We start from the raw sequence: 23,206 nt of genomic DNA, 5'->3' as shown, positions 1-23,206 counted from the left end.
TTGCAAAAAAAGAATGCGCAGTGCTCTGGAGCCTTCATGACCTCCACTTTCGTCCGTGTTAAGGTCATTTGTAGACGGTGCCTGGAGGCCACCAAGGCGTTGCAGCGGCGAAAGTAGTGCATTTAAAACGTGTTGTCTACAATTTAAAATGCGTCTGTATCTGACTTAAACAAAGTTGCATGTGTTTGTTTTGGTTGCCAGAAATAAAAATGTACATATTTTGGCACTTTTACTAATCTTCCGAAAGAATTCCGAATGTGCGAATATGAAACCAACTTTACCGCAGTTTTTCGGAACGTTTTCATACTTTATATGTCGATATCACACTGTCACCTAAACGTAAGATGTCGATGTGAGTGTTATGTGCCACTGTCACCTGTGCCGATAACAGTGGCATATCTGTATGTAAGATGCCGATAACAGTGGCATATGCCACTGGCATCTGTACGTAAGATGCCGATGTCAATGGCACACGCCAGCGTAACGCTTACGTAAGATGCCGATGCCTTTCCGTGTTAATACCGCTACGGGAGAATCGGGAGATTCGGGAGGATTCCCGATGGGCCGGCTCATGTCAGTCTCTAGTTTGGGCCGATTGAGAGGGAAAAATAATTTTGGGCCGTATTTGGGCATGAAACTCCCGGGCTGAAAAAGTGTCCCACTCCGGCCCTGTCTGCATGTGGAATCCTAGAAACTATTTTAGGTTAAAAACAATTTATTGAACTTTTAAAATATTGTTGCGATATATGTACATAAGCGTTTTTATTACTTTTGCCCTTCCAAAAAACAAAAAAAAACATTGTTTAATCTTTTTTTCACTGATGAATCCAGATGTGAATACGTGCCTTTTTATAATTACTTGAATACTGGACTCGCTTGAGTACATTTTATATTTTAACTCGAATAAAAATGTAAATGAAATACGTTCTATCTTCACTCGAGATCTGTGTTCTCTGTATGTGCATGAACTATGCAGTTAAACTCGCTAAACGGAAGGGTATGCTGACTTCCTCTCGTTTCTGTGAGAAAGACCATGCGTTTGTGATGTAGTTGTTTGATATGTTTGGCTATATGGAGGAAACGGAAATGTAAATTAATGCAGAACAGACAGAAAATGAGGAACTTTGTTGATGGGTACTTACGGTAAGTCCATTAAATTAATTTGGTGCTGCATATTACGGTACATGTGTATACCAAGCAAAATAGGCAAGATCATCTATAGAAGTGTCGTTCTCATGTAAAGGTCATCAAGTATTCACGTGTATTATGGCTGCTTATTCACTTTGTCATCATAAAGAAAAGTCCAAATCTAAACGGATTATGCAGGACTAGGTACATGTAGTACACATGTAGACTTCCCCTCCCTTACACTCTCCTCCCCCTTCTCTCACCCCAAGGTCTAGACAGCCTCAGAATGTCAGCATTGTTTTTACAGGTCTGCAAAATAGTAATGTAAGTTTGTAGCGATATGATCAGGACTAACAGTGTCTATATCTGTAGGAGGTGAAGTCCTATGCTGTCTTCACCTCACTGTGTTTGAGTTTTCTTTATAACATTTCAAGTCATTGTGAAAGCACATACAACTCTGGCGACAGCAACCAAAGTCTGTCTAAAGGCAAACAGACTTTAAAAAAAAGTGTGATGTGGTACTTTGACAATGGTTCAACTGACCAGTGTGTGTTTGCTTTTGCCCTGATGGTCTCTGCTTTTAACATTGTGTTCTAACATTGTGTTAAACATAAATAACATTTATTTAACATGTTAACATTTATTTTTATGATACCAGCACGTCAGTTAGTAAATAATTAAAACATTGAAGTTTCATAACTTCAATATGCCAGTCTGACTTCTGAGTCAGCGGGTTTTGAGTGTAGTGGTGACTGTTTAGAACAATTTTTCTGGCCTGTAAGACAGAGACACCATTCAGCTTTGAGATTAATCAGTCTTGAGCAGTGTTGCGAATAGGTAACGGCGTCATTTTGTCAGTAACGGGATAATATAATTAATTACTTTTCCTGTCGTTACAACGCCGTTGACATTACTTGTCATTAAAAGCGGTGCGTTACTATATATTGATATACTAACAGTAATCCGAGCGGACCCCTGCCCAGGCTAGTAGAATTAGCATTTTCAAGGTGGCGATATAAACATTATTTAAGAAAATACTTGAAGTTCCTGAATGTCTACCAGACTGGGTATTTGATTTATTTAATTAAGAATAGAGGTTTTTACTTCTGCTGTGAACAAACCAGTCGTCTCAGGTTGAGAGAATTGAATTGAATTTGATAGATGTAAATGCACTTTATGTAAATGTCAATGTACTATAGTGTAACTGTTAACCTTTGCTTTTTTTTTTTTTTTTTTACAAAGATTTGAGATTTTAAAGGATTTTATCCTGCACTGGTCTGTTGATGTGCAGTAAATATCCAAAGTTAAACACCTTTCTGATCTACTCATTTCAACTGACTGTGAAAACTGCTTTTTCAAAAAAATCCTTATTCATTGGCATATAACTTTTTTTTTTAACTGTAATGCAAATAGTTACTTTCCCTGGTAACGAGTTACTTTTATTATAGAGTAATTCAGTTTCTAACTCAGTTACATTTTTGAACAAGTAGTGAGTAACTATAACTAATTCCTTTTTTTAAGTAACGTTCCCAACACTGGTCTTGAGTCTCCCTGTAACGGTGCCTCATTCGCACCCACGATAATTCGACGTGTCGTGCTGACACCAGAGTGCGCGCTGCGGTCGTGCCTGGTTTGCACTGCAGCAACTTCGCTGACTGTGGGCCTGCGCGTTACTCCGTCAACTAAACCAACCCTCCATCTGTGCCAAGAACGAATACCGATGGCTTTACGGCTGCAATGAATGAGAGAGAACAAAAAAGGACGAAAGCACTAAAGAGGAATCAAGCTGCTGGATACACCATAAAATGCGTGCGGACTATGCTTCTGAATGACAGCGCCAGTAGTGAAAGATCCGTTTGCGTACGAGTCTGACTTTACATGTTGCCCTCTATGATTCGTACATGGATTTTGTCCTGATACCGTGTGTTGCGGAGCGATTAGATAATTCACCGAACGCGGAGCTCCCGCTACGCGTACATGCTCTCACACTTCATCTGGATTATATTCCGTTTTGAAATGTTTAGCCTCTCTTTTACTCCGCAAATCTGAATACATGGCTCTCATATTATATGCACTTTCGGGAGACGCACCAGCGCGATATCTGTACTTGCCTGGCAAGAATTCTTCAGTTTTACAGAAGACGCCAGTCTTGTAGTCTTACAAGTACGTGACGTTACAAGAACGCTCAAGTAGCCTGCGCTGTAATCGGATCGGATATAAGAGGTAAAATGTATGTTCACACTGCTTTGCAAATCACTAGCATTTTTGTTACAATTTTTAAAAACGATTATATTTCAAGATTCTTGAATTTGTTAAGGATAAGGATCCTAACTGTAATGCCGAACTAATAACGTCACGTGACTCCTCCCTCCTGTCCTTTACCCAGTCCTCATTCTCTATTTTATCTCAGCTCTGAGGGCCCGCTGACCATAACCACCTGGGAAGGTACTGACGACAACAGTCAAGGAGGGAAGCGTCAGACCACACTTGTTTATGAAAAACATGTCCAGTGCAAAGTCAAGGCTAGTCTACGTTATAACGGGAGGATGCGGGTTTCTTGGGCAGCACCTGTTACATGTTCTGCTGGAGAAAGAAGACTCCGTGAAGGAGATCCGACTATTTGACAAGCATACGGATCCAGATTTGCACAACTGCAGCACTGGTGAGCAAACGTTGTTTATGTTTCTACTTAAGGCTTTTATTTTTACTGTTTTCTTTATGTTTCTGCGTTGATACGCAGCAAAGCTAACTATGTCTTATATAACTAATATATCTTCTAACTGACATACCCTGTTAACTCAGCCCAGCTCAACAGTGACAGGTTCATGTTGTTTTCAGCTGAAACCAGGGGCACAGATGGCACATGTCCCCTCCAGATTTATATTATTATTTATATCTTATTATTATAAGATTTATATTATATATATATTGTACAGCTTGGTCCCCCTCACTTCAGAATTTCCATCTGCGCCTCTGGCTGAAACTAATACTCAGAAAATCAAAGTCCTGTTGCTGAACTGAACTTTGATCCTTTTGTGCAACTGTGTCAGAGGTTCTTTTGTCATAGATGAAAAGCGTATTTCTGCACTTTGTGTTTCAGGAAAATTCTTGGGAAATCAAATGGTAGAATCTGATTAATTATTTAGAAGGCTTTGTTAATATATTCTGTGGCCTAAATTGGAATAAACACAGTTTAGTCCTTAGGGATGCACCAAATCATATTCTATTCCAACCAGGTTCTAAAGGGCTTAAGAATGCTTTTCATCTTGGTCCAGGTGTTTGGGAGTTCTCTCCTGCCCAGTCAGGGGCCTTGACTGGAATCATTTGCAGGAAAGCCTGTTTGTCATGAGCAGGGAGGGTCTTGTCCGGCCTAGATAGACACACACACACTTATGCATCCATTCATAAAGTATATATTTCCTCCCCTGTGAGCCCAGAGGAAAGTGAAGATGGTCATAACTTGTTTAATGAACGTAACTGGAGAGTCATGGCTGAATCAACCAGAGAGTCGACGGAAAACCTGAATATTTAATGCTTTTTCCCCTAACACATAATGGAAGCAGCAGAAGCCAGAGGCAATAGGAGGTGTGCGTCATGCGTCAGGGCTGTTTGACAGAGAAGAATCCCTAGCCATGAGGGTGGTGCTGTGGCCCCTAATAACCCCACCCACCCTCTCCACCGTTCATGTAAACAGTTACACACAAATGGGAGGAAGGATACAAACAAATGACCAGACAAACATCCATCTTCTGCACGCGATCATTAACAGCACAGTGATAAACATGCACCACGGGGTGATGCTTCAGTGTCATTTCCACAACTCTACCAGTTATGGGATGCTTGTGGGTGAATTTCAACCAGAATTCTGCAAACAGTAGCAAAGCAGTAATATTTTGTTTACTATAAAAAGTACACCACATGGAAACAATAGACTCCCACACACACAGCACACTCCTACACATACATTAAGTCACATGCATTGTGGGAAGGCTAAATGTGTTTTGGAAAGTATTACACACGTGGGCTTGTTTTCACAGAACACGTCTGTCTTGCTGCGTCTTGTAATGTTTCTTGGCATGTTTATATGTATCTTCTCTCCTTGTTTATCTCCCAGAGCGTGTGAAGGTCGTGGTCACTCAAGGGGATGTAACAGACTACCGCAGCGTTCTGGACGCCTGCCAGGGGGCAGACCTGGTCATCCACACTGCCAGTCTCGTGGACGTGTGGTACAGGGTCCCGGAGCAGGCCATCTACGCTGTTAATGTGGAAGGTAAGATGCTCTCGAAACAGGAGCACGATAATGATGGTGGTGTGAGGAGAAAACGGAGAAGAGTGGGTTAGTACCGAGTTTGTTCTGACTGTAACACAGCTGACGGGAACCACGCTGTTGCAGGAAAAAGGGGTCAAAGGCATGAGTAGCAGTCACAGATGTGAGGGTGTGCAGGTATCTCATCCCACACTGTGACGGGTCTCTCACCGTAGGCTGAACTGAGAATTCAGTGGCAGTATGAGTAAGGGGTTGTGTTTTACACGACCTCTATGAAACTGGAGTCTCTCTCTTTCCATCTCTGTGCTTCTCAGTGACAAATAGTGCACTGCTGATAGCAGAGAATCTCTCTGAGTATGTTTAAGATTGACCTCACCTTCTGTCTCTCTCTCTCTCTCTCTCTCTCTCTCTCTCTCTCTCTCTCTCTCTTGGTCTCGCTATATATATTTACATTGGGAGAAACAGAGAAAGAATCCTTATACACCAATCAAAAGTATTAAAATAGCTGGCATTTACACACAGTGGCATTTTGAAGGAGTACAGTTACAGGTGGTACTTATGGCTGTACAGTTTGACAGCGTGCCTATATCCTGCTCTGACCACAGGACCACTGCCGCCTGGATGCGTTATCACAAATTTAATGCTGACCTGAATGTGTCTGTAGCGACCTACTTGTTGGTCTTGATATGAAACTAAGCAAGCCAACAGTTATCACATTACCTTCTTTGTTTTACCATTAAGCAGTTCTGTAACACTGCGTGATCCATCTGAACAGATTTGTTACAGAACAAGATCAAACCTGTCTGCCAAACACGTACCTAGCTTACAGAGTGAAATGATTGAATGCTGAAGACACAAGGATTAGATGGCAAAGGATGGACTACTGAATGAAGGAATGTATCACATAAATCTGGCGTAAAGTATGACGTAAAGCGTGCTATAAAAAGGACTATATGCATTACACTAAATACTAAAGAAAAGGGACATGGGCCAGAGGATCAGCAATTCAACTGAAAATTAAACAATGATTAAATTGCAGTCTGTGTGTGTTCATGCATGTATGTGCATTTGTGCAGGGGTGTTGAACAGGTACATGTTTTTCTAGCACAGCTATGTTCTCAACAATGTCTGACATTAGTCAATAGTTTTCTACATGCTCAACGACCACGGAACGGTGTTAGGATCATCAGTCTGCTCGTCACTTTGATTAGTGAAACACCAGAACAAACATGACACGTGACCATTCAATCTTCTTTTATTCCCTCTCTGGTCAGTGGGCTTCATCAGGAAGACACCCTTCCTGTCTAGCTCTCTTCAGAGCTTTTAATTTGGTTACAAGCAAAGAATTTGTCAAGTAAAGAAGTCATTTTAACACTTTGGCCTTCACAGTAACAAAAATTCAGCATACGCATCCACCCAGAATCTCCAAATCTCATAAATCTGGCTCCCCCCTGTTCTTATATCTTGCATTCTTACATAACTTCTGCATTCTTTCCATCCACACCATCCCTGCTAAACTCATTTTACTTTCCTTTACGGGCTGCGAGGAGTGGATAGAGGTGATCTGTGTACCAGGCAACTGGTTCATTTTAATCCTGTGATCGGCAAATTTCCAATTAACCACTTGCAAAATACAAGCACATCTAGATACAAGTGTTTCCACACTATTGGTTGACAGGAGATTGCGTGAGATTGCTGGCCTAACTGAGAGGAACCCAGAGGAAGAGACCTTCTTGTGTCGAAACATGAACCAACTGCCTGTTCGAAGATGTGCATGGCCATCAGTTAGGATATTCTGACTTTAGTCCTGGTGTGTCGGTAAATAAAGGCGAATTCTGAATTTGGACGCCCCACCGTGGAACACAGAGCAGGCAGACACCCAGTTTCTTTGCTTACAGCAGTTTCTTTGTCGTGAGCTGTCTTGAGAACTGTGTGACATGAACGCTTTGTGCTTAGATAATCGCTGTGCCAAAAAGAAGGAATATGATGGCTCAGACTGCACATCTCATCTCCTTGTCTCAGATGACACTCCATGAGATATGAGGCATAGCCAACACCCATCTGGGAGAATGTGATTAACTGTAGTGGCCGTCCTGTCTGGAAAGGTCTCATAAAGGATAAATCTCATCTCTCGGTACACATCCCCTGACACATGCCCAATCTACGCGTGCAGGAACTGAACTGTACCATAGCTATATATGTGTGCAACGTATATGACGGACATGATAGAAAAATTCACAAAACAGAATTTGTGAGGTTACTACATTAACTTTTAAAATGCAAGTCTTCATTTTGTTTAAAAAACATTCTTTACTTAGCAAACACATTGTCAAATGTTTTCCACTATCATTGTAAAAGTACATATCTGAAATAAAGCACTGTCAATTTTTGGTGTGGGGCCACAAGATTTTGGCCTGGTACTGTGTAATTTTGGTACAGAGACAGCGCAGGAATATGTGCTTATGTTGCTGGTGCATGTTTGTGTGTCTCAGGAACACGGAACGTCATAAACGCCTGTGTGGAGCTGGGAATTCAGCACGTAGTCTACACCAGTAGCATGGAGGTGGTGGGGCCCAACGTGAAAGGCGATACGTTTATCAGGTACTGACGTTTTTCTAAGCTTTTCTTTACTCTTTCCTGCCTCCTCACAAGATGATTGACCAATGTGGGCAGCAGAAATTAAAAGAAAAATGGCGTACAAGTTTCATCAGGTCATGAACTCTCCAAACATTCCATTTGTAGATTTTGGATCCTGTAGTCTGACAGATCCCAGCAGGGTTAGTGTGATCCTGCTCCAGCATCCCTGATGCTTTTAAAAGGTGTGAAAATCATCTAGGCATAACCCCAAGACCAAGAGATTGAAATACTGGATTGCAATGTGTTTTAAATTAAAGAAAACAAATATAATTTGGACCTGTAACACAGCAGTGACGAGACGAGAGGCAAGACATGTGTGCAAGGCTTTAATGAGAATGATGGATGTAAACAAGGGAAGCTAATGAAACAAAACACGATACACAAGGAGCTAAAGAAGACATTAAAACTGTAACATGATTCCAGTACAAAAGACAAAAACCATAACATGATACAACTACATAAAAGACAAACCAACTGATAATGATACTACAAAAACAAATACTATACATACAGGTAACAAAGCAGAAACAGGAGGAACATACAATGGGCAGAGAACACTGAAATGAGGCACAACTAAAGGAACACATGACAGGTTTAGCTGTGGGAACCATAACACCAGGAGTGCGGCAACTGTGATCCCCCATAATCTGATTTTGAGTTCAGCTCACAGCAGCCTGTAATAAGAGAAGTAGTATTCATACAAGGAGAACCTGAAAGTGAAAAGGCCCAATATCGGATTCATTTATAGCCTATTTTCACCATATTCTAACACTTGTGATATCTTGCTAATAGATTATATAAAGGCTGTACCATTTCATAGTTGCAGGGGGAATAGGGAGAGATACAAGGCCCATGTGGCTCTGTCTTTAGCCACTTCCTCCAGCTCCTCATGGCGTCCCCATGTGCCCCCGGGCCAGCTGGGAGATCCCTCCAGCATGTTCTGGGTCTACCCTGAGACCACCTCCCAGTTGGGCATGTCTGAGGTACCGGAAGGCACCTGCAGAATAAATGAGTGAATGAATCCTATAGCATCTTTCAAGGAATCCAAGATCACTTAACAATGAACATCGCATCACACGCCAGTGAGGAGCAGCAGCTAATAACCAACCAGAAACCTCCGTTCCTCCCGGGACACAGGATCAGCAACATCCAGTCCCATCCACCACTGGGCATGCGCGCACGCACGCACATACATACACACACACACACACACACACACACACACACACACACACACACACACACACACACACACACACACACACACAGCTGGCTCCTTTTAAAGTGGAGGAGTGGCAGTTGTAGCTGTTGGAGAAGGGGCCAGCTCCAAACTGTTACCACAAAGTTGGGAGCATGGAATTGTCAAAAATGTCTTGAAGCATTCTGAATGCATTCTGTATGCTGACGCATTGAGTTCCTTTCCCTGGAACCAAGGGCCCAAGCCCAGCTCTTGAAGAACAACCCCACACCATAATCCCTCTCCACCAAACTTGGCACAATGCAGTCAGACAAGTACCGTTCTGGCTACCGCCAAACCCATATTTGTCTATCAGATTGCCATATGGAGAAGCGCGATTTGTCACTGAGCTCCTGAGGGCGACCCACTCTTTCACAAGAGAAAAACAGTCTGCATGCCTAGGGCTTAATTTTAAACACCTGTGGCCATGGAAGTGATTGGAACACCTGATTCCTATCATTTGGATTGGTGAGCGAATACTTTTGGCAATATAGTGTATCATAAACAGGAGCAAAGGACACAGTGGTGCAGTGCCCAGCCTAAATAAGCATGTGGACGGGGGGGCCGGACATTAGCCCGCATTAGCCGCCCGATGCTCCATACTCCTGGAGCACCTCCCTCAGAAAAACTCGCACAATCATGCGACTTCTCAGGACAACACCTCTCCCATACAGGAACTCCCAAACATCCTCAAGTATCTGGTCCACAGCTCTTCATCCAGGATGGAACCTATATTGTTACTCCTGCACCTGAGGCTCATCAACCAGATTGAGCCTCCTTTCCAATGACTTGGTACTCCAGCGGAGAGCTTGGGAGGCTGGGAGGCGTGACATCTGTAGCTTGCACACTCTCTCTTCAGTCCCCTCCATTGACAATGGAGAAAAGAAATGGACAGAACAATATGAGACAGACCCAAGCGGAGTTTAGAGGACTCTCAGGAGGAGGCAATGTTAGTGCAGTTTTGAAAGAGAATGAGATCAGCGCCACGTGGGTCGATTTGGAGTGTCAATTTCACCCCACTGATCTTGGCAATGTAGGTACATTTATTTCTGGTCATGACAAAACATGCCTGCATGCCAAAACGAGAGGAGTGTGGATGAGTCCGGCAGAAGAGGATGGCAGGAACAATGGAGAGTTTGAGGAATCAGGACAGCTGATCAGTTTCAGCGTGATATAACTGGATGCCAATGAGGAACTGAGCTTTGTTTGTTCCTAATATATCCCAGCCTGCACCACTTATCGGACTTGAATATTTCTGGCGGCAAAACATCTGGGACCAGTTGGGCGGTTCAAAGACCTGTTATCCTGTTTCAAAATTTAAAGCAGCATTTTAATGTTTCACTATCTAGGATATTCATCAGCAGAGATCTACACTTCTTTATTCTCAATATTCCTATGCCCCATCATGCATTGCACAAAGTATGTATAAAACATGTGGAAGGCTGTAAACACATGCAGTAAATAACACGCAAACAGCAATCTGGGAGTATACCCAAATACTAAACAAAGCCATGCCGTTTGAGGTCATCCTTCGTTCAAAAATGCTGGGATGAAGATATGGTGGCGTATAGAAGCATTTTTACAAAATTTTCTGAATAATTAGCAGACAACACAAACGAATCCAGAAGACATTGTGTGTAATTCTGTCTTTATAGCAGAAAGATCAGGCAAATTGTAGTGCAAATGGTAGACAAAATGTTTACTTAAAAACAGACTTAACCAAACTCCAAGCAGTCTTTATGGTCAAGAGTCAGGCAAGCCTCACACACCAGAACGCTTATGTATCCGATGTTTTATGGAAGCTTTGATTGTTGTTAAAAGACTCTATTGTTCATATAAGGAAAGGTAACTACACTACATGAGGGTAAGGGTCTGAATGACAGCAAAAAATTATGAACTTTGTGTGTGGACAGTTAAAAAGAGTGATAAGACATATGTGGGCCCCTTATTTCATGAAGCAACTTTGTAAGTGCTTATATATCAGCAGACAGACTGAGATGCCTATCTGAGAGGCATATTTTGGATCCATCTATGGATATAATAGCTACTGTGTACTGGGTGTGTACTGGGGCTGTGGTGGAGAAGTGCTGCTTGCTGTGTGGTCTCACAACTCGACTCCCCAATCCAGATTGTGGACTAAAATAACATCTACAAGCTATTTTTTATTACTTTAGCAGACACGTCTATGCACAGGATTTACAATTGTGAAAACAAAATTAATAGTTACATTTTTAGATTTTAAGGTAATATGAATTCATATTCAGGCTAATATTACTGATCACACATAGTAAAAAATAAAACTCAGTGTCTTACCTTTTTTCTGGTTTTGCATCAGCAAGGTCACTCAATCGTCTCCAACAGAATAGTTAACCTAGCCTAGCCAGTCATAGTCTGGGTAACCTTAGAAAAGAGATCTATCTTCCCTTGCCTTCAATCAAAGACAAATAAATAAATACACCTTGCTAACCTAATTACATAACTTAATAGTCTATGTTACAAAACTTAATAAAATCCACAAACACCCCAAACACACAAGCACAATGAATAGAATATATATACATACTATAAGTAAATATTTTGAAAGTTATCATGCATGTTTGTATGAGGGATTCAGTAGTTATTTGCATGTTTGTATGGGTGATTCAGTAGTTATTTGCATGTTTGTATGGGTGATTCAGTAGTATAATAATATTGCTGCCATCGGTATGTCATTTAATAACGGATTAGCATTCAGTAGCCTATTCATAAAAATAATCTGTTTTGTCAAACTAGAGACTCTGCTAAATTATGAAATAATAATAATAATAATAATAATAATCTTTATTTGTATAGCACCTTTCATACATACATGTAACTCAAAGTGCTTTACAGTATAAATAAAAGAAACATTAAAAGGAGATAAGACAAAGACAAAAAGAAAATGTTAAAAGAAATTAAAGATAAAAATATTAAAATAACATAAAAAGTAAAAAGTGAAGTAAGTAAGATAATAAAAAGTAAAGTAAATAAGATAAAACTATTAAGATAGAGTTTCTTAACTAAAAGCGGATCTAAACAGGAATGTTTTGAGACTGCTCTTAAAACTATGCAGGGATGAAATGCCTCTGAGCTCTTCAGGAAGAGAATTCCAGAGCTTTGGGCCATAGTGGCTAAAAGCACCCTCGCCAATCTTTAATCGACTTTTAGGAATCACCAGTAGATTACTGTTTGAAGACCTGAGAGACCTGACTGGAACATATCTAACCATCATTTCACTTAGGTAAAGAGGGGCAAGACCATGAAGACATTTAAAAACCATGACTAGAACCTTAAAATCTATTCTAAAGCTGGCAGGTAACCAGTGCAGTGAGTGGAGTGCAGGTGTAATATGATCTCTCTTTCTCCTGCGGGTCAGAACCCTTGCAGCCGCGTTCTGAACTCGCTGTAGGTGCGAAATAGAGCTCTTTGGAAGAGCAGATAAAACAGCGTTACAATAATGTAGCCTTGATGTGATAAATGCATGGACAAGTTTTTCACTGTCAGCAGGAGAGAGCATATCTCGGACCTTAGCGATGTTTCGAAGATGAAAGTAAGCTGTCTTGCATGTAGTCATGATGTGTGATTTGAAGCTGAGCTCATTATCAAAGGTGACGCCCAGGTTCTTAACACATTGTCTGGCTTTCAGATTCATTTGATTTAAATAAGTCTGGACATCATTCCTTTGTGAATCACTGCCAAGAACAAGAACCTCTGTCTTCTGTTTATTTAACTGCAGAAAATTGTCAGACATCCATGTCTGTATATCATCTATGCAGTCAAACAGTGAGCAAATTGATTTTAGGGCTTTAGGTTCTAGCGAAATATAAAGTTGAGTGTCATCTGCATATTGATGATAACTAATACCATGTTTATTAATGATGTGTGGTAACGGAAGCATATGTAGGTTGAATAGTAACGGCCCAAGAATTGATCCTTGGGGGACGCCACAAGTAATTTTTTGACGTGTGGAGGAAGAGGTACCTAATGCTACATAGTAATCACGCCCAGTTAGGTACGATCTAAACCAGTCTAAGACTAAGCCACTAAGGCCTACCCAGCTCTGTAGTCGATCAAGAAGTATTTCATGATCAACGGTGTCAAAAGCGGCGCTTAAATCTAGCAGAAAAAGGACTGAGAGTTTGCCTGCATCCTTATTCAATCTCAAGTCATTTACTACCTTAACTAGGGCTGTTTCAGTGCTGTGGAGAGCTCTGAAACCAGATTGAAAAGTGTCATTTATTTGATTTACTTTGACATAGTCATTCAACTGGATTGACACTACTTTTTCAATGATTTTGCTAAGAAAGGAAAGGTTAGATATAGGTCGATAATTATTAAGAATTGTGGGATCAAGATTTCTGTTCTTTAATAGTGGTTTACCCATTGCAGTTTTAAAAATTTTAGGGAATTCACCCAATTGCAGAGACTGATTAACAATCATTAGAACTTCATTTGCTAATGAGCTCAGAACCTGCTTGAAAAAGCTTGTTGGTAAAGGGTCCAGTTCACAAGTAGAGGATTTTAGTGATGAAATCACATCAAGTAGTGTTACCATGTCAACTTCTTGGAAATAAGACATATTAAAGTTAGGCTGAGTAACTGATATAAGGGTTGATGGTCTATTAGTGCTTGTTGCTATGTTCTGCCTTATACTAGTAATCTTGTCCCTAAAAAATATAGCAAACTCCTCACATTTTTCAACTGAAACAGTCTCAGGGAAGCCACAGGAGGTGGGGTTTACTAGCTGATCTATGCTTCTGAACAAGACAGCTGAGTTATTATTGGATGAATTGATTAAGGTAGAGAAATAGTTTTTCCTTGCTGATTTCACTTCACTGTTGTAATTCTGCAATGTTGTTTTATAAATATCAAAATGTACTTGCAATTTTGACTTTCGCCAACGTCTCTCAGCCTGCCTACAATCTTGCCTAGATTTTACAATAGATGGAGTGTTTCTCCAGGGCATCTTAATTTTACCAGAGATTATTTTAGTTACCTTTGGTGCCACAGCATCAATACAGTTCCTAACTCTGTGTGTGAATGTTTCAACTAGCTCATTCCCATTTTCTGAGAGGGGAGGGAGGGACTGTATCATGTCTGTGAAGGCCACGGCACTGCCAGCACTGAGATAACGCTTGGTTATTGTGCGCTTTTCACTGAGTGTTCTAGTAGATAATGACATGTTGAAAAATACACCAAAATGGTCAGAGATTGCAACATCAGTAATTTCAGTATTATTAACCTCTATACGTTTAGAAATGACCAAATCTAAAATGTGGCCATGCTTATGAGTTGGGCCTGATACATGCTGTATGAGATCAAAAGAGTTAAGCATCCTCATGAATTCTGAAGTGATTGGATTTGTGGATATATCCATGTGAATATTAAAATCCACAGCAATTAAAACATAATCAAAATCAATTAAAATCCTTGAAAGCATTTCTTCAAAATCTTCAAGAAAATCTGCATGTAGTCTGGGAGGATGATAGATAACAATCAAAAAAACTGAATAAGTACTGTTGAGTTGTACTGCCAGATATTCAAACATAGTGTCAGGAACAGCACATGATATCCGTGTGATGCGGTTCACCTGTCGCTCATCGCCCCTCCCCTTTTGCAACTATTTAAGCTTCCTCCTCTCTCTTCCTGGTTGCGAAGTATTGTTGCCATGCCACATACCAAGCGTTTTCTCAGTGTTACTGCTCTCCCGTGTACCGACCTCTGCTCTCCTCTTAGACCTCGTCCCCTGCCTAGTCCCTTTGTACCTCCTGGCTTCTGTCTCATCAGCGTGACCCTGGACCTTCCTGACTACGATCACAACACTCCTGCACTACACCCCTTGAACAGAGTTACTTGCCTGTTTGATCTCCCTGTAATCGCTGTTTCAATAAAAGCGGCTATTATCTGCACTTGGATCCTTGTCTGCCTAATCAGTACATTACACATAGGATGTTCCCCTAATGAGATCTGCTTACATCGGAATGCTTTATGTTAAAAACATGCAACACCACCACCTCTCTTATTTACCCTGGAAATGACCATGACTGCCTTTTGAACTGTTGCATCACCTTTTGAACTGTTCGACAAAGCCATAATTGTGATTTCCAGTTAATGTGCTGACTTTGATATCTACTGTTTCCCAGTTTGTACTTTAAACAGGTTTGTTCAGTATTTTTCCTACAAACTTTGTCCAATTGTTTCCAAATTTGAGCCAATAATATTCGATCTGAAATGTACAGAACTTGAATGGATGTTTCATAATTTCATGTAGAAATGCAGAACAAGTAAGTCCATATCTCATCAATTGGTTATTTGAATGTCAGAAATTGTGAATTATGTGTACAAAATTACACATATACAGTAGTATGCTTGTCAAACTTGATTTGGACTCCAGGAAACAGAAACACTCAAACTCTCAAGTGCAGAAAAAACTCACACTTATTACACTTGCTCAGTGCTTCATATTAGAACTTTGAACAGCAGGTGGACAATCATTACTAAGTACTGCTTTCGTTTCAAGTTCTTGGACCCCAGTGATTGTGACTTGAACTATTATGTGCTATTATATTCAAACTGGTGCAAGTTTTCAAGTTTTTGATTTTTGCATGCTATTTCTCCAGAATGGCTTTAGGTAAAGCAGGCACAATAATTTTAAAAAAGAAAGAAAAAGAAAAAACAAGGCAACTGTGATGATGGGGTCGTGGCGAAGGACGAGACACTGAATCCTCCTTTAGACTGACGTCACTTTTATTTTAAATAGGAATTGCACAATAGCGCACACGGAACACATATACATACACACTGAGACGTGTAGACTTTAGACAACGATGAGCACAGGACACTGCGCGAGCGCACATTAAATAGACAAACCACATTAGCCCCATGTGATTACGAGACGATTCACAGGTGATACACATTATCACACGACATAGCCTTCACCACAGAGTTCCACAGACGCAGACAAAGCACGTGGACTACGTATACACACGCCCAAAGGGGAGGGGCCGGGGTCCTCAACGTGACAGACGCCCCCTCCAAGGGCACTACCCGTCCCGGGGTGCCAACAGGACCGAGTGCCCCAAACCCACAACGATGGGCGGATCCGACGCGCTCAGTCCTGCGTCTGGGAGGTGACTGCCCTTGGCGAAGCGTCCGTCACGAATCGCCTAGCACACCCTCCCTGAGAAGACTGGGGAAAAAACGTTAGACACATTCAACGGAACAGATTCGAATACACACACGGGTACATTAACACAAAGAGGAACAAGAGGGAAAAAGGGGTTAGGTAGACATACGGGTAGACTTACAAACACTGGAACAAACAAACACGTAACAGGCGCCAGGCTACGCGCCAGGAGTAGGGCGATAAGGGGAGAGAGATCGGGAGCTGCAGCAAACGGTCCTCCTCCGACCTGTGCTGTGAAGCCACCGCCGGGCGCAGCGTGGCTGGTGGACGCGTCAGGCGAGCCGTGAGGGAGCTCCACTGCTATGTCCATTCCCTCCTCTGACCTCTGGCTCCACTCCATGGACTGCTCCGGGCTGCTACCCCGGGAGCAGTCCATCGCACTCTCGCCAGAGCGATCAGAGGGTGGACTCCTCTTCGTAGTCCCGACTGTTCTTTCGGAGGAGGGCGGACTGTCCTCCTCCTCCTCCGTATAGGAGTCCTCCTCCTCTTCCTCCCCGCCTTCCTCTACGGTGGGAGAGGAACCTACGGGCGGAGGGAGGTATTCGTCTCCCTCCGACTCCTCCTCCCCTTCACCGTAGTCGATGGTGGAAACGTCGCATAGCGACGGAGGGTAGCCCTCTTCCTCGTCATCCTGCTCCGCGGAGTCCTCTGACCGAGGGTAGTCTTCCTCCTCCTCCCCTCCACCGTAGTCTACAGTGGAGGCGTCGTCTAGTGACGGAGGGTAGGTCTCCTCTTCGTCCTCCTGCTCCTCCTCCTCGCTTGGAGAGTCCCCCTCCCCAAACTCGCTCTCGGGGATCCTCTCCGTCCCGCAGAGCACAAAGGAGCCCACCCGCAGGAGTGAGGGATCCCTGGAGGATGAGGGGTGATATTTCCTCCACAGCCGCACCGCCTCCTGGCGGACCTTCTCCGCAGACTCGGGGTTGTCATGCTCCCGAGCCTGACGCAGCAGGGACGCACACACCGGGTCCTGCTCTAGTTGTTCCGGCGTAGGCGTGGCCTCGTGGAGCGGGGAGGAGTCCCCCTCAAGCTCGTGGACACCCACACGCAGGGGCGAGAGCTCCCGGGAGGGAGAGGGGCGCTTCTCCAGCCACACCCGCACAGCTGTCCGGCGGTATTTCTCCTGTAACTCGGGAATAGCCGTCTCCCGAGCCGCGCAGAGCAGGTAGGCGCACTTTGGATCTTCCTGGAGCTGCGCCAGAGTCTGCGGGGCTTCGCGGCGCGGGGGGGAGGAAGACGTGCGGTGATGCCGCTTGCTGGGGCGCTGTGCCCTCTTCGGCCGGGTGGCATAGCCTGGCATTCTTTCGGTGTCTCTTGTAGGCTCGTCGTTATGTGACGATGGGGTCGTGGCGAAGGATGAGACACTGAATCCTCCTTTAGACTGACGTCACTTTTATTTTAAATAGGAATTGCGCAATAGCGCACACGGAACACGTATACATACACACTGAGACGTGTAGACTTTAGACAACGACGAGCACAGGACACTGCGCGAGCGCACATTAAACAGACAAACCACATTAGCCCCATGTGATTACGAGACGATTCACAGGTGATACACATTATCACACGACATAGCCTTCACCACAGAGTTCCACAGACGCAGACAAAGCACGTAGACCACGTATACACACACCCAAAGGGGAGGGGCCGGGGTCCTCAACGTGACAGCAACCTTTAGCCAATAAGAATTTGGTAGGAATTTGATAGGCTTAGCATTGACCAATTATTATAAACCAATTATTATAGTAGATACCAAATGTTTCTAATACACCGACTCTCTTTCCAGGATCTAATAGTTTCAAATTATATTTCATAATAATAAAAAATACATATGTAGAAGGGGAATGTGTATTGAATTTGTCACATTTATGCTTTTGTTCACAAAATTACAAATGAGGAGGCATGTTTGATCAAAAACCAGGAACTCACTGAAATAAAAATAAAAGGCACCACATTTTACCACACACAGGAGTTTGTGTGTCATAGGCTGCCAGCAGAGACAGGCAGGCAACAGGACACATTGGGGGAAAGGGGTGGGGGTTGAGGAACAGCTGTCTCACTGACGTAGGCAACATCCTGAGAGAGCATTCTTCCCTGCACTCGGTCCATGTGTTTCCGTCTTCCTCAGGGTAGTAAAGTGGAGAGTGAGGTCAGTGCATTGCAGGTCTTCTGGCAGACATACAGACTGTCAGAACATTCTCACTTGCTTTTGAAATCGTGAAATGAATACATGTATTATTATGTATTATGCAAAAACTCAACACACCCGTTATATATGAGCCTTGGAGAATTGGAGAATGAAGGAAAGAATTATGAGGTGGTTTAAGTATTTAAATAATTATTTTTTTTATAGATCTCAACCCAATACTAAGAACAAATAACCCCTTGTACATGCGCGCGCACACACATTGTTATAGATATTATTTAATGTTACATCAACATCACATATTTCCTGATTTCCAAGAACATGTTATTCTAGGATAGTGTTTGTGTTTGTTGGATATAAACTAAAGTCCCACCACTGTAGACCAGCATCAGATAAAAACTTCACAGTGTGTTTCTCTGACTCATTATTCCCAGTCCACAGGCAGACATGCTAGTTTCTGTGGAGCAGAGGCACCTAACACATCTCTAATCACCCATGTTGTTCGCTCCTATGACAGTGCACACATTCCCCTTTTTTTAATAGAAAATGACACACCAAGTGACATTGCCATGCCGTTATTACAGGGGCAATGAGGACACGCCATATAATGTCTGCCATGAAATGCCGTATCCCAGGAGCAAAGCTGCAGCAGAGAAACTAGTGCTAGAAGCCAATGGAACAAAGGTACTACACACACACGCGCGCGCACGCACGCACGCACGCACGCACGCACGCACGCACACACACACACACACACACACACACACACACAACCCTACACACACACACACACACACACAACCCTACACACACACCCACACACACAACCCTACACACACATACTTCATCAGTAGGATATCACTTGGCTGTTTCTGCCTTCAGGATTGCTTGCTTTTTCCATGGATGCATAGCGCCAACTCCGTTTAACCAGACTGAGTTCTGTTTTCCATGGAAACAAAGCCTCTTTTCCACTATAGTGCTGAATGGTTGGAGTACGGAGAGTAGTCACTTCAATCACACAGTTCAATCACATCTCCACACACACACACACACACACACACACACACACACACACACACACACACACACACACACACACACACACACACCATGCTCTGCATGCTCTTCTCAGCACGTCGAACATGTTCACACTTGTTTGGGTGGGATGGTTTAATGATGCAGCTTTCCTTGATGGTCTTTGACTTGGTACATCCTTAGAAACAGTCTCATAGTGGAAAGGAAACTATAGATAAGATTGACACAGGCCGTTCATTCATGTGAACCCACCTCATTTGCTTGTGTCGCATGTCCCACAAACAGCAGAGCAATGACTCAGTAATCCAAGAGTGTGTGGGCTGCTTCACCAATGCAGACAACATACTCATAAAGGGTTGTTTCCATAAGATGAATGAGAAACATAACACAGCTGGCAACAGTGAAAGGAGTTATGGTCTTCACCATGCTCTCTCTGACAGGTTCTTTCTCTCTCTTTCTCTCTCTCTCTCTTTCTCTCTCTCTCTCTCAGGTAAAAGGAGGTGCCACTCTCTATACATGTGCTCTACGACCCACAGGTATCTATGGAGAAAACCACCAGCTGATGAAGGATTTTTACCAGATGGGGGTTCGCACTGGTGGCTGGTTAATCAGGGGAGTTCCCCAGGACACCGAGCATGGCCGTGTCTATGCAGGTAGATGGCTAACATGCGGCTAACTAGCCTATAAGTGCTGGAGTTGCAGGTGCATTTTTAAACTTAAAAAGTGGAGTTGAGTGATCAGTTTAAAAAACTGCAAACCCCCGTGCAGTAAAACAGAGCAGTAAAGACGGTAAGTTGTGTTTGTGAGCAACATTTCAAGGGGCTAATGCTCTGGCATCTGTGTGCTCTGTGTGTATTGCTGGGCTGAGTGGACCATGAGTTGGTCATTAGACTGGCTTCCTGCAGATGGCAACAGCATGTGAACCCTGTACGTCTGAAAGGGCTGTGGAATGTCCTGAGTCTGGGCTGCACAGAAACCTCGAACTGACTCAGTCGGTGTTTTCCAGAGCGCTGCTTTCAGCTGCTGCCTCTCTTCAGTGTAGAGAATGTTTCTTTTTCTTTGATGGCTTTGTCTTTAAAAAACAGGCCAAGGCTAATAAATGGATATCTGCTTCCACCAGATTTGTATTACGGAAGAGTAGTCACCACAGTCATAAATAACCGCTTTAAAGTGTAACTATATCTGCCTACTGTCACACCGTGTTAGACCCATTCGGCCCTCAGTAATTGGATTCTTGTTTTTATGTGTGTGTGTTGCCCAGGCAATGTTGCCTGGATGCATTTGTTAGCAGCACGTGCGATTCGTGAGGATCCGGAGAGGTTGGGGGGAGAGGTCTACTTCTGCTACGACGACTCGCCCTACAAGAGTTACGAAGACTTCAACATGCAGTTCCTGTCGGCCTTCAACTTCCGCGTGGTGCGCGTGCCCCTGTGCACGCTGTGGTTCATCGCCTGCCTCAACGACCTGCTCCACTGGCTGCTGCAGCCAGTGTGCAACTTCACGCCGCTGCTGAACCGTTACACCCTGGCCGTCGCACGCACCTCCTTCACCGTCTGCTCCGACAAAGCCCTGCGCCACTTCCTGTACCGGCCACTTTACAGCTGGGAGGAGTGTCGCGCCCGCACTCAGCGCTGGGTGGACACCTTCCCACGGAATGCCGTCGCCGCCAAGGACACATGAGGCTGACGACCCCCGACCCCCGGGTGCTGGGGGGTGGGGGGGGGGGGGGTTTGGGTGCAGATGGTGCAAGGAAGGTTTTGAACATGAGTAGAGTGGCTTGTGAATGAAAACACTGGCTTGACAAGTTTGTTTGACACTTTCATCATTCCAAGCAGATCATCGACAGTTCTTGGAGGTGTCAGCATGAGAGAAGACATGTTTTACAGGCACCTATGCAAAAATCCCAATGATGAGGGTATAGCACAGTATTATGCACACCTCAGAAGCCTTAATTATTTGTATTACATTTAATCCTTTTTTGGTTTTTTACTCAGTAGTCTATTATTATTGTAATTAACACAACAACGCGTGTATCAAAGACAATATATACAGTATATATATTTTCTCAGAATATTATAGTATAGATTTAACATGAAACACATGGAATATCAGCAAAATTAGAATTAACTAGCATGACAGTTACCGGTATTGTTATTTACAGACGACACTGATTTGAACAGTGTAATTAAATTAATATTTATTCATAAAATGTAAGTAAACTACCTTTTAATTCATTTAATTGTATTTATGCTACTCTTATTTAATGTGGTAACTGTTTAGGAGCAGATTTAACCAGAATCACTAGGCTACATGGTCATTTTATTTATATAATTACTTTTTACTATTTTTACATCCCTATTGTACTCTGAGTCTAATTAAAAGCTGATTTCCCAAAACAAACCAAGAGGGCTGAAATGTTCTCCGACTCCAGCAAGATGCTGACATCATCAGATATGGGTGCAAACAAATTTGTATTAGAATAGCTGTTTTTTCTGTGGCATGCAGCCCTCAACATTTGTATTGAAGAGACAGCACAGGATGTCAGGAAACATTCTGGCCGACAGCATGGTGCACTCAGACTAAAACTGATGGCGAATAGCTCTTGTCAGTCGATCCCTAAAACAGCAGTGCACGCATGCCAGAGGAATGATGGGAGTGGTCCTTCACTGCTAGGTGCTGTGTTTTTAACATGACCTTACTCCACATTCCCACAATTCTGTTCTCCAGTAAGGCAAGGCAGGTTTATTTATATACAGCCAATTTAAGATGCTTTAAAAATAAATGATCTTTATTTAAATCTTTAATTTATATAAATTAAAGATAAATAAATGTAAATTTTAAATCAGATATTTAAATCTGATTTAAATATAGAAAGATCATTTAAAGATACAGTCGAATCAAGAAAAATACACAGTGTTGGAAAAAAATTGGAATTGGTATTGGAAAAGCAAAATAATCTGTAATGCTAAAGTAAAATAAAATTGTTGCTGACACAGACATAGTGTTCAGCTACAGGCAAAAGGAAACAGAAATGTTTAACCTGGATTTAAGATCTTTGAGCATGTAATGAATGTATTTTGGACCTAATCCATCCTGTTAGGTACTGCTCTGTATCTGTGCAGATGGCAAATGGCAATAAATCTCAGTCCTGTTCTCTTTGTCCTGTTCTTTGTCCTGTGTCTAACAGAAGAAAAGGTATATATGATTCAACTCTTTCATGAGGTCCATCCGAGCACTATCATGGTATCATAAATCCCATTTTGCTATTTGTATTCAATTATATAAACAAAAAAAGAATGTACAGCGTCATAAAAAAGATGAGACCCATGCTTTCTGGTTTAGAAGCATGCTGAGATCTCTACTTAAATGGTGGCATAGTGGAATGTCAGATAGGAGTGAACCATTAGCTCAGAGCAGCTGCTGTTGATTTGATGTGGAATGGTCTCGTTCACATTTTTCCCCTCTCGAGTGACATTTCCAGTGGTGCTCACGCCATGTGGTCTTCTCTCACTCCCCCCCCCATTTCGTCTCCACCCACTTTAGTGGAGATAG

The 23,206-nt window shown here is 42.7% G+C and overlaps 1 protein-coding gene and 1 long non-coding RNA gene across 6 annotated transcripts; one reads left to right on the top strand and one right to left on the bottom strand.

Moving 5' to 3' along the window:
* The first annotated feature begins 2,692 nt into the window (after positions 1-2,692).
* hsd3b7 (hydroxy-delta-5-steroid dehydrogenase, 3 beta- and steroid delta-isomerase) lies at positions 2,693-22,812 on the top strand. 4 transcript variants are annotated; one of them, XM_076996186.1, is made up of 7 exons: positions 2,693-3,351; positions 3,515-3,790; positions 5,243-5,398; positions 7,888-7,996; positions 19,204-19,303; positions 20,145-20,307; positions 20,916-22,812. In XM_076996186.1, the coding sequence occupies exons 2-7, from the start codon at positions 3,622-3,624 to the stop codon at positions 21,332-21,334; spliced, it is 1,116 nt and encodes a 371-aa protein (XP_076852301.1). In that variant the 5' UTR covers positions 2,693-3,351; positions 3,515-3,621; the 3' UTR covers positions 21,335-22,812. The 4 variants fall into 4 exon arrangements, with proteins under 4 accessions (XP_076852301.1, XP_076852304.1, XP_076852309.1 ...); XM_076996189.1 differs by having other exon boundaries at positions 2,693-3,358; positions 3,539-3,790; XM_076996194.1 differs by having other exon boundaries at positions 2,693-3,358.
* On the bottom strand, positions 8,355-11,699 carry LOC143505621 (uncharacterized). Of its 2 annotated transcripts, none has more exons than XR_013127915.1 (3): positions 11,583-11,699; positions 8,843-9,029; positions 8,355-8,706 (listed from the first exon to the last, which is right to left on the bottom strand). It is a non-coding gene; the product is annotated as an uncharacterized LOC143505621 (long non-coding RNA). The 2 variants fall into 2 exon arrangements; XR_013127910.1 differs by lacking the exon at positions 11,583-11,699 and adding an exon at positions 9,141-9,219.
* Positions 22,813-23,206: the final 394 nt, after the last annotated feature.

Source organism: Brachyhypopomus gauderio, chromosome 2, assembly GCF_052324685.1.
Source record: "Brachyhypopomus gauderio isolate BG-103 chromosome 2, BGAUD_0.2, whole genome shotgun sequence".
Classification (NCBI taxonomy): domain Eukaryota; kingdom Metazoa; phylum Chordata; class Actinopteri; order Gymnotiformes; family Hypopomidae; genus Brachyhypopomus; species Brachyhypopomus gauderio.
Note: the sequence above shows the minus strand (reverse complement) of the source record. Positions and strands in the feature narration are given on the sequence as shown.